Source organism: Hevea brasiliensis, chromosome 15, assembly GCF_030052815.1.
Source record: "Hevea brasiliensis isolate MT/VB/25A 57/8 chromosome 15, ASM3005281v1, whole genome shotgun sequence".
In the NCBI taxonomy this organism is placed as follows: Eukaryota; Viridiplantae; Streptophyta; class Magnoliopsida; order Malpighiales; family Euphorbiaceae; genus Hevea; species Hevea brasiliensis.
In genome coordinates this window covers 53,724,859-53,741,840 of record NC_079507.1, presented here as the reverse complement: position 1 = coordinate 53,741,840, position 16,982 = coordinate 53,724,859, and the positions used below count along the sequence as shown (strand labels likewise).

At 39.6% G+C, this 16,982-nt stretch overlaps 1 protein-coding gene across 1 annotated transcript; it reads right to left on the bottom strand.

The window, feature by feature from the left end:
- Window positions 1-2,503: 2,503 nt before the first annotated feature.
- LOC110636574 (ribulose-phosphate 3-epimerase, cytoplasmic isoform) lies at window positions 2,504-5,663 on the bottom strand. Its single transcript, XM_058136046.1, has 7 exons — window positions 5,362-5,663; window positions 4,383-5,223; window positions 4,161-4,267; window positions 3,959-4,056; window positions 3,736-3,828; window positions 3,582-3,623; window positions 2,504-2,929 (listed from the first exon to the last, which is right to left on the bottom strand). Exons 2-7 carry the CDS (start codon window positions 4,583-4,585, stop codon window positions 2,774-2,776), a joined length of 699 nt encoding a protein of 232 aa, XP_057992029.1. The 5' UTR covers window positions 4,586-5,223; window positions 5,362-5,663; the 3' UTR covers window positions 2,504-2,773.
- Between the last annotated feature and the right edge of the window lie 11,319 nt (window positions 5,664-16,982).

Here is a 16,982-nt window from a genome sequence, read left to right as displayed (position 1 = left end):
CATGGACTACTACTCCATGGGCGAATACTCTAAATGTCGGATCTCACAAGATGGAGCCGACTCCGATACCATTGATATGAACTCAAGAGAACCATACCCCAAAAGTTAGAGAGAAGGTATATACGTAGAGTGATGTATTGGTTTTTTGAAGGAAAAATATAAAGGCATATAATAAGACTAAAATGGTACAGCCCAAATTATAAAAACTGCATAAAAATCTCATAAAATCAAAACAAACACTAAAAATGAAAACAAAACTTATCTTCAACTTTTTGACTTATTCTTTTACAACAATTTAGAATATTTTTTTTAACAGCAAATAGATGCATATCCAACATTATGCATGGCAGACATTTCTCCCTACATGAGGTATGCTTGAATTAGTGGCAATTTCCTTTTCACATCACATCAAAGAGAAACTAAGAAAGCATATAGGGAAGCCTATAGTATAGACTGTTCTTTCATGTAAATTATCATGACGACCAAAAACGCCTTCATCATCCACAGAACTGCCAGACACAGCATGTGAATTTTATCTTTCCAATTCCGTCTCATATGCAGAGGTGGGAGGTACTAAACAGGAATAAGAAATTCAAGGGGATCCTTGTTCATGAACCTTGAAGCAGGCAAGTATATCGATCAAGCTATGATACCTTCAACATATCTATACAAATGCGTATAAAATCATGAATAGTTATCCAAAAGATTAAGATGTACGTACGCAAGCTCTGTTTTGTTAAAGCAACATGGATAGAAATGATATGGGTTTTTGACAACTATGAAAAACGAAAACAGAAGATAATTATGAATACACAATGAAAAGATGGTATGCATGGTAAAGCATAGGCACAAAAGTGAGGAGAAGATAGGGATTGATAGGTGGACATGGACATGAATATATATCCCGAGTTGACGAGAACCAATAATGTCCTAAAAAGTACTGGCTATGCTGAATTTTCCTCGCATATTTCTCTCCAGTATCCATTCCAATGATAACTTATAAGAATAGCTTAAAGGGTAGCACTTAGCATCTAGCAAGCTTATGAAATATAAGAATATGGAAAAGCAGAGTTTCCCTAGCCATGAGATCTCTAAAGTTCATGTGGGCTACAAAACAGATGATTACAAACGAAATGTGATTAAATTAAATTAAACTATATGTTTATATCTCCCATGCAAATGAATTGTATAAAAACAGGGTGCCCACATGTTAGTTAATGTTAAAAGAGGCCTTTTAACCCTTAGAAGCTAAGCCATCTCCTGCCATAATCACAGTTGTAACTTGCAGCCCAAGTACCAAAAAAATATCCTCTTTCTATTTCTTTTGTTTGTAGTTGTAGAATGTTTCTTTATTTGCAACTGTTAATCAAAAAGTGTTTCTTGCATATGCGTCTGCTTCAACATTCCAAGGAGAATGACAGCATTGTCCCTGATAAACAACTCTTGGCTCCAAAAGTTAAAAAACAAATGCTTAGAAAGGATCCCACTTACCATTGAACCGAAAGTAGAGGGCTTGAGCATGCACGTGCTGGCCATTAGCTTTGTTATTAATCTATGGAATATGTAAATCTGAACTATGCCCCGGATGAAAGCTGAGAAACTGAGACAATATTATGAAGCGAATAAAATTTATTAAGCCGAGGATAGATACAACCATGTCTCTCACGTGCACCCAAAGGAAAAAAAAAAAAAAAAGTGAAATGCGTAAGATGTAGGAATGACCAATCAGGTCAATCGACTTGATTCAGAGCAGACTATTATTTCGAGGGAACATAAAATTGTCAAGAGAAGGAAGAAATAGCACAAATAGCTCGAAGTTAGGGACTCAGTAAAGGTAAAAAGCAAAGAAAAACACTATCAAAAAAGAAAAATCAAGGGGTAAAGGTCTCGTGTATATACGAGTTCCCCTGCTTCCTCTACGCATATGCAAATGGATTGCCAGACGTATCAAACATTGTCCCTAACCATTAGCTTAGACCAGTGGGACAATAGCTTATACCAGTAACTGAATGCATATCCTGTAATTTAGCCATTAAGGATCGGAACTGCTATCCACCAGATATGAGTTACTATTTCTTTTTCACTATGGATACACTAGAATCAGAGATTCGGCAGAATATAATGGAGTACAGTGAAAAACAATAGAATTAACTTTTAGTTGATTGTTGTATTAAAATTTTTACTTGATTACATTCTATTACATTCAACCATGATATACCAAACAGTAACCAAGTGTTATACAGATGGTTCAGGCTTCAAGGAACACTCCATCTCAGTAGCCTGGATATTGCAAAACCTGATGGCTTAATTCAGAGTTTATCTAACCTGTAAGAATGCCTAAAACAATTCCTCTTATTTTCTGACAACGCAACATTTCCTGCCAAGGTTGGTTGAGAAAGGGAAGACCAAGTATGAGATAGTAGCAACTAGGATATCATCAAAATGTAAGATTCTAGGGTGGTTGTACTATTAAAGAAACAGGAACAAGACAAGAAAGTTGTGATTGAGCATAAAGGATAGATTTTATTGTAGGATTTTGATCAAACAGTTTCACATAGCACATGTATCAATTTAACTCACCTTCATGAAGGTCTTCAGTGAGTCTTATTACCATACAAAGTTGCATACAATTCCGAGTGAGAAAGTGAGTGACAAATAACAAAACAAATAAAATCATAACATTTGTAAATTCCAACAATCGAATGAAAATGTAGTCTTTAGGCATATTTTGCTGCCTGAAATCCAGTCATGATGTATCTTGCCTGTATGAACATCAATTGTTTTTCTGACCTTCCTCAACACTGTTTCTCATAAGTGATATTACATGGGCTGGCTCAGGGGCTCCAAACACTGAACTTCCTGCCACAATGCAGTTTGCACCAGCTGAAGCTGCCATGTCAATTGTTGAAGGCCCTAAACCACCATCCACCTACAAAAAATTTGTCACATGTCAATAAGTGATCATGCATGCAAACATGAAGAAAATGATCCTTCTCAATTTCTTCAACATGATGTGCACACACGCTCAGAGATTCAAAAACAGAAACCAAGTTTGTCTTTGGATTCTTCCTCCATTTTAAGGACAGGAATTTGAAACATTTCAAAAAGAGCCAGAAGGTGAGGTGGAAAACAGAAAATCATGAGCTTTGTCATATTGGGTAACAGATTATAAGTAACTAGTCAAGATAAGAGCTGTAGAGTTGAAAAGTCAAAGAAGCATGAGGAAACCCATAGGTTTAAATTAGCGATAAAACCAAGCAACCATCATTCAAAGTTTCAAACAATTACAAATGCTTCCATAAAGGTAGCAATATATCGAAGTTACAACAAGCCTAGGAAAAATACCAAAATGCTTTCAGAAGTTCCCAAGAGTTATCTATAAGTTTTTGGGTTACTTTAAATTCTTGAAATCCCACTAACAAAAAGGTCTTTCTTCTAACAATAACCAAGTTGGAAAAGGATCGCAAGATGCCACTACAAAGCAAACTAAAGCATGCCTATCTAAAATAAAACCCAGTAATTAGGAAGTTAATTTCAGAAGTGCCTGAAAGATAAAGATAATAAAATAGAAATGGACTCACCTCTATATCAAGGGATGGGTATTTCTTCCTCAATGTCTTTACCTAATAACAAGAAATAAAACAAAGTTAAGGCAATCACAAAGGCATAATAACCAGAGAATTTGGAAGAGAGAGAGAGAGAGAGAGAGAGAGAGAGAGAGAGATGACATGAAACCTTATCCATCATATCTGGCATGAACTTTTGTCCTCCAAATCCCGGTTCCACAGTCATGACAAGGACCATTTCCACAGGATTTTCACACTCAACCTGTGAGTTACAACACATGTTACATATCCCAGAGCATCAAATCTACTAAATTACTAACACAAAAACTTGAGAATTAAACAAGAAAACAATTCTTTTATTTTACGAAATGGAGGATAGAGAAAGTTTATACCAATGGATAAACTTCTTCAATAGGAGTTCCAGGCTTTAAAGCTACACCAGGCCTCATGCCCTTTGACTTGATTTTCTGGATCAATTCTCTCCAATTTTCTGCAAAATGCACCATGAGAACTTTCTGTAAGAAAGGAGAGAGAGAGAGAGAGAAAGAGAGAGAGAGGGTGTTAAATTTTAGGCTGCAAGAGAATATCACAAACCTCTGGATGCCTCAACATGAAACGTAAATCCAGAAGCACCAGCTTTACCCAAAGGCTCAATATAATCAAGAGGATTGGTGACCATAAGGTGGCAATCCAAATATGCCCTATAAGAGAAACCATACAGCATAGTGTCATAGACTGTTAGTACTTGATACTTTGAAAAGATACAAATGTCAAAAGAATCAACTCAAGTGATATAATAAAGATGTAAGACGTTACCTTGTGTGTTTTCTCAAACTCTCAATGACTGGAGCACCAATGGTTAGATTTGGGACAAAGTGCCTATTCAAAAAATGAAAATGAATATTAACACATCCACTAAGAAAAAGAAAAGTAAGATCATTGATGGATAAAGCAAAGATTTGTTGCATCTTAGCAAGTGCATAACAAGTCAATGCTAACAACAAGCAAGTTGTTAACATGTTTTGAAACTCTATAACAATTCAACTAAAAATAATATAAAAGTTTACATATCACACCGTTCATCCACTGCAAATAAAATGCAGCAGTCTGCTTTGGTCTTGTGTGATTTATGCTATCACACCGTTCATCCACTGCAAATAAAATGCGGCAGTCTACTTTGGTCTTGTGTGATTTATGCAACATATAAAAATTATCTCATTTCATTTCCACAAAAATGTATCTATCTTGAACAAAAAAATTCACCCAAGAATTCCCATCGTCTATTTTTCACTGAACTAATCTAACTCCTACAGTTTCCTAATATCACCATCCCCTCAAAATAATAATAATAATAATTCATTTTGGCATAACATCATTTCCATTTCCCATTTTTCGCTCCTGTAGATTGACTAGATGTTGAAGCTTCCTGCATTGAAGCTGAGCCGGAAGCAAACGATAAATCAATTTTCACGGAGATGGAAGAAGCTCAATCTCACAACTGACAATTACGTTGAAAAAGTAAAACCGCTTCATTCATCAACATGAAAGAAAAATTGGGAAGTGAAAGAGAACCAGAATTTCAAAAATCCAATTTGGATGAACTCAATTTCAGGGCCAGAATAATATGTTACTTGCAAAAGCATCTAACATACCCATCCTGCATTAAATCAGAGAAGCTTCACATTACTGTTCAATAAAATTAGATAACCAAATAAACTATGATTAGAATTAGAATCTAACCCTAATCAAATCACCAAAAAAAAGGGAGGAGAGGGGGAGAAGAGGAAGAAAGTACCATGATATCCATGTGAAGCCAATCAGCGCCGCAATTGAGCATGCGTTCCGCCTCCGATGCCAAATTCGCGAAATCCGATGAGAGCATCGACGGTGCGATTTTCGGCGTCACCCCCATTTTGCCGATTGTTGACCCGATTCCACTAGTAACGGAACCGGATGCTGAAGAGGAATTGGGTGGATAACCTGGAATGCGCGAGAGAGCAACGGGTTTCTGAATTGAAAGTTGGCAAAACGGAGTCGTTTAGGTGTTTAAAATTTGAAATCGTTGAATTTTGTTTATTTCCACTCTCACCAACCTCGCCCAATTCCCTCACCAAACTCGTCTGGCGCAAGTCAAGACATCAGCGGGTCAAATAGATTGTGCTAGTCCCGACCCTCAATACGCCGTCGTTTCCTTATCATTTAATAAGTTTTATTTCCCCCTAATGAAACGCTATCATAGCACGAAACTTATGCCCATATGTTCATAAAAACTTGACTTGGTTCAGTTTGTTTTCTCGATGACTCGAGAGTAAATCCAAACTTAAGATGAGGAGGCTTACCCTTGAAATTAATTTTACAATTAATTATAAAATTAATTTAAATATTAGAGCTAAAAAATTTTAATTTTTTATGGCAAAAAAATTTAGAGGACCTCCTTGGACCAAATTTGAAACAATAGAATTTCATGGCCAAGTGTAGCGATGAGAAAAGCTCTGCAAATAAAATTTATTCTAATAAAATTTGATTGGGTATCCGAAAATATCTAACCATGCTCACCTTCATCGTAAGAGTAAAGGCAATGATCATGAACAAAGATGGATTAGCCATTAGTACATGTAATGAACTAATTAAAGTTGATGCATATGCATGTATGCTTAGACTGCTTTTTATAGTTACTTTGTTGGTTAAAACTAGAATACTAAGAACTAATCAGCTAAAACTTGCTGATTCTAGCGAGGCAGAGTTACTAGCAATTCATGGAGCTTTACTCATTTCGGTATAGCATCTTCCATTCTTGCAAAATTCTGAGGAGTTAATTAAGGAAACATATTCAAAAACTGTGCTTTCTTGGTTACCAGGCATAAACAAAACACTTAATCTAATCTCCTCTGTGCCCAAAGTATCATATTTTTCATACTCTTAGGGTAGCTGTCGCAAGGTATTTTGCGGTCGCCTGGACGGACGCTCATCGAAGTGGGAAAGAGTGAGGAGTCGCCACTTTAATTTTGAGGGAAATTAAAGAAAACCATTCGTGAAATGCAAATTAAAACGAAACCATTTCTGATGCAGAGATTCTAGGTTCGGGGTCCGTAAACGGGTGAGGAAGGTGTTAGGCACCCCACCTCGTCTCTCAATGAGGGTGAACAGATTTAACCTTACGCTCTTTATAAATTAAAATCGATAGCTAGGAGGAGGTTTGAGTGGAGATGTTAATCCTTTTGATAAAAGGAAAATTTGATTTTTCACTAATTCGGATTACCCAGATACATAAGTAAATGAGACGACCTTAGTGAATTGGTGTTGTGTTGCGGTTTTCGTTTATGGGATTACTTGGCGTGTTTATTAAAATTTGGTCATGAAAATCAGATAAGAACTCTCCTCCGATCTCTGTGTATTTAGTAAAATTTGATTCGAGAATCGGATAAGAACTCTCCTCCGATCTCTATATATTTAGTAAAATTCGATTTCTCCTCCGATCTCTATATATTTAGTAAAATTCGATTTCTCCTCCGATCTCTATATATTTAGTAAAATTCGATTTGAGAATCGGATAAGAACTCTCCTCCGATCTCTTTAAATATTTATTAGAATTTGGATCGAGAATCGGATAAGGACTCTCCTTCGATCTCTTTTTAAATTTTGTTAAAATTTTTGAGTGAGAATCGGATAAGAACTCTCCTCCGATCTCTTTTAAATATTTATTAAAAATTTTGAGTGAGAATCGGATAAGAACTCTCCTCTGATCTCTTTTAAATATTTATTAAAATTTTGAGTGAGAATCGGATAAGAACTCTCCTCCGATCTCTTTTAAATATTTATTAAAATTCGGATTGAGAATCGGATAAGAACTCTCCTCCGATCTCCTATTTGGTTCGGATGAGGATCGGGTAAGAACTTTCCCCGGACCTCTTGAAATTTAATTACGATCGTATCGCGCAAGGACCTTAGGCAAAGGGTTCTGGCATCCGAAGACATTGGGAGCCTAGATTAAACTTCTTTTGACTCATTGATGCCTTGTGACTATTAGGGGATACCGGACTGAGTTTTGCCGATCTCTTTTGTGATCAGCTTACCAGTACCTTTCGACGAGTAACATTTGCTATATTTCATTTGCTAGTCGGAAGTTTAATTTTACTCTGACTCTCCACCTTACCCAATCATCCTCTAGAGCTAGTCTAGTGGTTCGACTTCATAATTCTCTGATTTATTACCCGAACGTTTATTTAAAAAAAAAACTCTTATGTTAAGACATTGCTACCAACACTTTATCAAACTACCTATACATTACCCGTAACCCGAACACCTGCGTTGGGAGATAAATAAAGACCAAGAATAAATAAATAACATAAACTGTTGTATCAAAAGATAAACTCATGAAAATAACCACCTACGTGGGACCTTCTAATGCAAGACAAACTTTAACGAAAATTGCGAACATAAATAAAAAGAAAATAAAGACGAACACCGGATAGGGCAATGGTTCAGACACTCACCTGCAGGAAGTTGAACCTATTGAACTAGCTATGGAGTCTTGAAGGTTGCAGAGTTGCGTGCTAATAATCTGGAGACTAATGCTTGCCTTGAAATGACGAATGCCTTGCTAGCATGTAATCGAGCAATAATGACAATGAATGAGATTGAGCTCAGAAAATAAAAGTGGATATAAAGGTGATGAAAACAGAACTGAAACTTAAGAAAGGGTATCACAGAGCAATGAACAAACTGGAAATCAATAGTTCCAGTGTCCAGCACTTTTTCAAAGAAAATACTTTAGAAAACTAGTGTCTAAAGTCTTTCCAGCTTAAAAATAGCAGAGTAGCAGAACTGAATTAATTTTCAAAGCCTTTCCACTATAATCACCACCCTTTTTTTTTCGTCCCCTTCAACAGTTTTCATCCAGGTATTTATAGGGAACGGATGTTCCTAATGAAGGGTCAGGATTTCCTTTGAGGGAAATGGAAGGTTTGAATTTTAAAGGACACGATCTGATGGTTGGGAATTAAAGAGAATCAAAACGAACGACTGAGATCCTTTTCTGCATATTTGTCCTTTCTCCTTTCTAATCTGACGGCTTAGAATTTTCTTGTCAAGGGCGATCCGAAGGCTTGGAATAAAAAGCGCCGGTCTTGTCGTTTTGTTCTTTGATCCAAGGGCTCCGGACTTATCCTTACAAGTAAGATCAATGGTGGAGATTGAAATGTACAGGACTGTCATGACATACTCCGGCACCTGTCAGTAGTGCGGGCGATTCTGCAAATGAGGCGTGCGGTGGAGATCTCGTCTGCAACGCTTTAACTACCTCGGCTCTGATTATGACGATAGTTATTGGAAGTTGTCTTATTCTCTTTTCCGATCTCCCCTCCCTTTCGATCTTTCTAACACGATCCTTTTCCGATCTCTCATGCCGGGCCCCCTTCTTCCGATCTCTCCCACTCCAGTCTTCTCCTTTATCTGGTTTGGTTCAGTCAAAGCATTTATTCTTTCGATTTCCGAGACGTCTGCTTCGTTTTCTGCTAGCAATAAATGCTCAGACCTTCTCTATATATACCCCCGACGGGAAATCCTCCCGCATTTCATTTTTCTTCTTTCTCTCTCACTTTTCCCATTCCGGCAACAATTCCAGCCATGATGGCGGCTTTTAATCTTTTTCCGGTTGTTCGCCTTGTTCACCGACTGAAAATTTTCGATCCCGATGATCGGAAGATCACTATGGCTACCTTTGATGACAGAGAGAGAACTGGACTAATTTACCGACCCAGATCGAGAATGTCGATCACGTTAACCCTGAATCGGTTGACCGATGTGATCGGCGAACCGATTTCGGGCGAGAAGACTGCTAATTTCCCTCCTATCACTGGTGACCGCCCCTCGAAGCTCTTTTGGCTTCTCACCACATTGGGTGTCCCGACAGCGGCTCGGTTCCGAGCGATAACATTGATGACGATCTCTCTCATTTTCATGAGAGTCATAGTCACCCCATCTGAGCTGTACATCTATCCGATGTTGACGGCCGGTCTCCTGATCAAACACATCTTTTGATTCAGCCACGAGACTAGGCTTTGACATAGGCCTTCACTAGATGGGATATACTGCCGATCTCTAGAGATCGCCCAAATGATGTAATCCGACCTTTAATGTAATCCGATCTCTAGAGATCGCCCAAATGATGTAATCCGACTTTTAATGTAATCCGATCTCTAGAGATCGCCCAAATGATGTAATCTGACCTTTTGGAAATAAAATTTTATTTTGACAATTATCATTTTGTTATTATTTTCCCATCTCTGATGTATTTATCTGATCCGGCTCTTAATTTGAATGACCCTCAACTGATCTGTAATTCAAAATATCTATCTCAATCTGCCGATCTCTAACTAGTCGATCTCCTTACGGAATCTCCGAAATATTCGTGAGACGTGTCAGAAAAGGCTGGCGAATCCCACTAACCGATGCGCCGCTTAGGACACCATGAGCATTAAATGTTCAGACTAGTATAAATAGGGGGTGAGTCCGCCAGTTGTCCCCCTTATGTCATTTTCAGCCTTTCACGAGCAATTTCAAAATCCTCTCGTTTTTTCAAGTTCTTCCGACACTGATCACACTCCGGTAAGGGTTTTGATCTTTCTTTCAGTTCAAATTTTCTCTTTTCTTTGAAAATGAACGGCGCCGAGGGTCAGAGAGCGGTAAGCCCCCCTTCCGTTCAGGTCTCGTGGTCGTCAGATGAGGTAGAGGTAGTTGGAACAAGCGGCAGATTTGAACCTCCTAGGACCTCCATTCCAGCCCGCGGTCAAGCAGCACCCTCAAGGCAAACACATTCTTCAGGGAGAGAAAACCTTCCCATGGACGAGCTGCCATCAATCCTTCAAGAAACTGACCTGCAGTCGTTCAGCCAAGAGTATAACATTCGGCCCGATTCATACGAGCTGATTAAGTGTCACGGGCGATCTTCGAGCCGATCACTTCTTCGAAGAGAATGATATGATCATGGTATACGAAGAGCAGTTAAAAGCTGGGCTGCGGTTCCCTCTTGACGACTTCTTCAAGGAAGTTCTAAAATTTCACCAAGTGTGCATAGCCCAAATTCATCCGAACTCATGGCAGATCCTAGTAGCCTTCAGAGGCCTTTGCCGAGCCAAAGGAGTTAGTCCTACAGCTAAAGTGTTCGCCGAATTACATAGGCTAACTCGTCGAAAGGACGACGAGTACTAGTTCTTTCAGGCGAAGCCACATTGCGGGCTTTTTACCGATCTGCCCTCCTCCCTGAAGAATTGTAAGAATCACTTCTTTATTCTGAGGAGCAAAATTCCGAACGGCTTTGAGGGTTTCCCACGTAGCTGGCTGCACCAAGGTCCCTTACTTCCGAAGCGGATCACCCTGAATAGGGAAGAAGGCCTAATGGTGATGGAACTGAAAGATTAGGCGGCTCGATAGAAGTTCTCTTATTTAGATGCAGTTACAGCCGAACTGCATCATTGGACAATGCAGCTGATCACTGGGGAAGAACGCGGGCTCCAGCTCTCTGACCTCGGCTTCGGTACTTTCTATATCTCTGATCTTTGGGCCTTTGCGATCTCACTGACCTTTTTTCTGTGCAGGTATGGCAAGCGGCGAGGCTTCTAAGGAGAGCCGGAAGCGGAAGAGAGAGGTCTCCCGAAAGGTGCGGGAGATGAAGCGTTCTGAGTTGCTTCAGACGCCCAGCCATGATCCCGGGGAGATGCAAGGAGGCTCGTCTCAACCTTCGGGACAGCCGATCTCTGAAGTAGAAGTGGTTCGGTCTCCTCCGCGACATGAAGAGCCACCACCACCTCCACCCATTGCTTCGAGTGTGGAAGGGGGTCCTTCCCAACCACCTGTGAGTACCCTTTCCCGCGGCGCCCAAATCCTGATCCACTCGCTGGAGAAGAACCGCACGATTCTAGAGAACCCGGGTTTTGCTAAGGTCTTGGGGTCCTCCATCTGCCTTCGGGAGGATCGGGATAGGCTAACCCCGAACAACCTCGACGATATCCTGACACAAACTATGAGCCTGAGCGTGGAGAGTCTGGTGAACCAACATATTATTCGAGAGAAGGCTCACCGTGTAACGATTGGGCTCAAACCACTAGAGGAATTGTCCGCTTTGGCCATAAGCCTCACGGTTTTGTCCCATAGGTTGAATGGAGAACTTCCCAGGAGGTCACCCATCCTAGGATTTCTCTCAAGCGAGCACGTTTAACCCTGGAGTTCTTCCAACTCTCCAGGCCATTCCACCAAAAGGCGCCTCTAGTGATTAGTTCCCCCATTTTATATATCATTACTTTTTGAGCCCAAGACCAACTCCGTGCTTTGCCGATGTGGGATTTGCCTAAGGGATCTTTCTCCCCCCCTTTCGGGACTCAGCGTCCTCGCTAAGGTTTGCCCCACCATCGCTCAAGTCGACACGCGAGTGGCTCTGATACCACTAAATGTGATACCCCTTACCCGTGTACAGTATATCCGAGTAAGCAATGTCACACGGTGTATCGGCACACTCTATTTTACCTTAATCAATTTTTGTCATAGTTTTGAATATAATTTATGAAATATAATTTATTTAAGCCATTTATCGAAATTATTATTTATTTGAGGTTCCGAAAATTTTAAAGAAAATCCGGCAGAGTACCGGCTAAAAATGGAGAAAACCGTTCTTCGGAACCTGTGAAAAACACTTCCAATATTCATATCCCATCACTTTCAAACTCCAATATCAAAATCTCAACATTTTTCAATTTCATTTCTCAATCATTCATCTCATGTGATAATCAAGTACAATTCACAGATAGATATTCACATTTTCCATTCATCAACACAATTCTCATAATTTATATGATCAACAAAATACATTACATAATTCTAAATACATATGAGAAAATAAAAATTTATTACAAAATGCCAAAATGACACCTAGTGTCCTACCAATGCACTGCAGGTGACGAGGTGACACGGACACTGTGCAGAACTGCAGGATGGACTCACCCAGTCTGCGGTCTACTGGGCTCACGATCTGTATCTCTAGAACCTACGCGTGGCAAAAGCAACGCGCTAAGCAATAATGCTTAGTGGTGCAATAATAAAATAAAAGAAATAGCAAGAAAATAAATATGTAACAAATGTATATGTTTTATTTGTTTGGTATTTGTATATCATTTACTTTGTCCACTTTTATTCATTTGGTTGCCCAAGTAACCTACACTAGACGACTGGACTGGATAAACGGGTAAACTGGCACTGGGTATCAAGTATCTCGGGCCGTCACACCATCGGTCACATATGTATCTCCCGGTGTGCAACAGAACAGCTAACAAGCTGTAAATACATCAGGCACAAGGCCAAATCTCAATACAAGGTCAGAATGGTTCAAAGCCATAAAATCACAGAATGGCATATTGCCATGTGCAGTACTGCTAACTGAACCCTATTGGCATGCCAAACTATCCAAACCAATCTTGTTAGGTATACTAGGGCAATTGAAACTTTTAAATTCTTCAATTTGTGAATTTCAAGTTTTTGGTGTCACTATTCACCTTATTGGTCAACAAAAATGTTTACTTTTAGGTAGAAATTGGGTACATTGGTTTTGACACTCCCAACATACCACATTTTGCTTTTAAAACTTGTTGGGATTGGTCACCATTTCCATTTCTCAACTTAAATCTAAGAGGGCAGAAATTTCAGTTTTTGAAGCCTAAGTTTACTGTTCCATTAAGCACTGTTGCAGTGGGAATTTGAAGAAATGGCAAACATGAAAGTTGTTCCTTATTTTGTCTAGTTGAATTTCTTTTTTTAAATCACTCCAATTGGAGTTTTGTAGCTCCAGTTATGGTCCAAAAACCACAACTGGCCGGATTTCCATTCTGCAGAAATTACCATATCTACAGTAACATGAACAGTGACTGGAATCACTTTGTTGGATGGGTTCTGGCCATAATTTGGGGTAGGTTCCTTCATGAAAGTTGTTTGTCTATGTCTTAACTTGTTGCTGTAAAACTTTCAGGTCAATTGACCATATCTACAGTGAGTTATGGCCAAATGAACAGTTACTGTTCATTTGGTCATTTCTGCAGGTGCTGTTGCAGGGTATCCGGATTAGGGCCAACTTTTGGTCCTCTTGCTTTGGTCCTTTGGGCATGGTTTCTTCAGCAAAAATGTGCCATTATAAGCCTAGTTTCATGTCCAATTGGCCAAACACCAATTGGACCTACACAGCCAAAGTTATGGCTATCTAAGTGGACTGAAATTTCAGTCACCCTGCTGCTGTCCCTAGGCAGCATACTCATTCACTTTGCCATGCATTAACTCACTTCAAATTATGATTAACTTGCCTTAAATGGCCACTAATTGACCACTAGAATGTCCATTAATCAATTCAAATGCCAAATCCAATTTTCACCCTTAAAACCCTAGTTCCCATTATAGGTTTTCACAACACACCTTAATTACTAACCCATTCACTAACCACATGCATAGATGGTTTAAACATAACCTCTAATCCATCTCAAGTCCATCAGAACACTCCATTTCTATTCCTTCAATAGGGCAGCCGAAATTTATGGTGGCCATACACACAACTTTTATTCATTTAAACTACAATTTCTCACTAAATTCAAGTCCTTAATCATGAAAGTAAGGAGTTTTAGGTATATAGATGCACTAACCTCTTGTAGGCAGATTTTTCCCAACTCAAAACTTCACTTTCTTTCCTCTTCTTGGCTGCCAAAAGCTTCCCCAAGAGATATGGTCAAGTTTTAATGAAAGGAGTTAGGGTTTAGTGGTGTAACAAAGGGAGAAATTAAGCTTTGATTGAAAAAAAATCCATGGAGGTTGTCTAGGGCATGTTTCGGCTGGAATGGGAGGAGAAGATGGCTGCAGTTTTTTTTTATTCTTTGGTCTTCATTTTGTCTCTTTTATTAGTTAGTCACTTGGTTGTTTAAAGGTAATTGGTTATAGCTCTTAATGACATCACCATGATGTCATAAATAGGCCTTTTCCTCATTTTCTTTTCTTTTCTTCACTACTGATCTTCAATTTAATTTCTAGTAATGTTTATTCATATTTTATGTCATATTAATTATTTACTTAACTGGACAAGTCGGCCAAAAATCACCTCTGAAGGCGAAATGACCAAAATGCCCTCCGTTTGGCTCAACGGGCCAAAATTGTCTGTACCGATTGAAAAATTTTTCTAAATATTTTCTTGGCATTCTAATGCCATAGGAACCTCAATAACCCTTCTCTGGAGTCCCAAAAATTATTTTATAATTTTTCCCCCGGGTCTAGGGCTCCTAGTTGCGAGAACCGCAACTTCCCTCTGGGTTACCCCTCGCTAGGGCACCGGCTCGTTTAACTTGGTTGTATTTTATTTCTAAAATTTTTACTAAATTTTTCTTATTAGTATTTGAGTTAATTTTGGTTCCTCACTTTAGTTTAAATATTTTTCCGGACGTTCTAGCTGTCCGGACCGACACCGGTTACCGGAACAGTAGAATGTACGGAATTGCTACCGGGGGTGTTACAACTCTTCCCCTCTAATTTAAATTTCGTCCTCGAAATTTACCTGATGCAAATAGTTGAGGGAACTGTTGCCTCATCGTCTCTTCACTCTCCCAAGTTGCCTCCTCGGTGTTGTGGTGCCTCCAAAGCACTTTCACCAGTGGAATCTGTTTATTCCTCAACTCTTTTACTTCCCGAGCTAGGATCCGTAGAGGTTCTTCTTCATAAGTCAAATCCGGTTGTATTTCAATTTCTTCCCTGGAAATGACATGTGAAGGATCTGAGCGGTATCTTCTGAGCATGGACACGTGGAATACATTGTGGATCTTGTCCAGCTCTGGTGGTAAAGCTAGCCTATAGGCCACTGGACCCACACGTTCAATGACTTCATATGGGCCAATGAACCTAAGGCTCAACTTACATTTTCTTCCAAACCTCAATACCTTCTTCCACGGTGACACCTTGAGGAACACTTTGTCGCCAACCACATATTCTATTTCTTTTCTCTTCAGGTCGGCATAAGATTTACATGCATTCGAGGCAACCTTCAAGTTGGCTTTGATTAGTTTCACTTTCTCCTCAGTCTGTTTCACTAGGTCTGGCCCTACCAGTTTGTCTTCGCCCAATTCAGTCTAGCACACTGGAGTTCTACATTTTCTCCCATATAATGCTTCATACGGGGCCATTTGGATACTAGCTTGGTAGCTATTGTTGTATGCAAATTACGCGATGGGAGGTATCTATCCCAACTTCCCTCAAACTCAATGACACAACTCCTCAGCATATCCTCAAGGACCTGACATATATTTCATGTTATTGTTATCATTTCAGTTCAATATGTGTATTAATTCAATTGGTTCAATTGTTTACAGATTACTCTTTACGATTGCCCATCCGTCGAGGATGGAAAGTCATCTTTGAAGTGGAGTTGTGTACCAAAGGATTCATGAAACTTCTTCCAAAATCTCGATCACGAACCTTGGGTCTCGATCAGATATGATGGAAAGTGGAATTCCATGCGATCTAACTATCTCAGCGATATACAATCGCTAATTTCTCCGGTGAGTAGTCGGTCCTAATCGAGAAAGTGTCGACTTCGTCAATCTATCAACTATCACCCATACTGCATCATGTTTCTTACAGGTGAGAGGTAGACCACTTACAAAATCCATGGTGACCGATCCCATTTCCATTCGGTATGCGTATAGGTCAGAGCAAACTGATGGAACTTGATGTTCTGCCTTGACTTGCTGACATGTCAAGCATTTAGTCACATAGTCAGCTATGTCCTTCTTCATACCAGGCCACCAATACTGGAGCTTCAGATCATGATACATCTTTGTACTTCCTGGGTGCATAGCATATACACTGGTGTGTGCCTCTTTTAGAATACTGGCCTTCAATTCCCCATCATCTGGTACACACAGTCTTCCTTTGTAGTACAGACACCCATCTGCTTTCACCTCATAGTCAGTTGCTTTTCCCTCTGAGATTTTGCTCATAATAGCCATTAACTTTTCATCTGCCTTTTGCCCATCTAAAATCTGCTGTAGCAGGTTTGGCCTCACTTGCAACTCAGCCAAAATAGCTCCATCTCGAACCAAAGTTAGACGGGCATTCAATGATCTCAAAGCTGTCATGGATTTTCTGCTCAAAGCATCAGCAATTACATTTGCCTTCCCAGGATGGTAGTCAATTACACAATCATAGTCTTTCAGGAACTCAATCCATCGTCTCTGTCTAAGGTTGAGCTCCTTCTGGGTTGGCAAATATTTCAGACTTTTGTGGTCTGTGTAAATGTAGCACTTTTCACCATACAAGTAGTGCCTCCATATCTTCAGTGCGAAGATAATTGCTGCAAGCTCTAGATCATGGGTAGGGTAGTTCTATTCATGTGGCCTTAGCTGC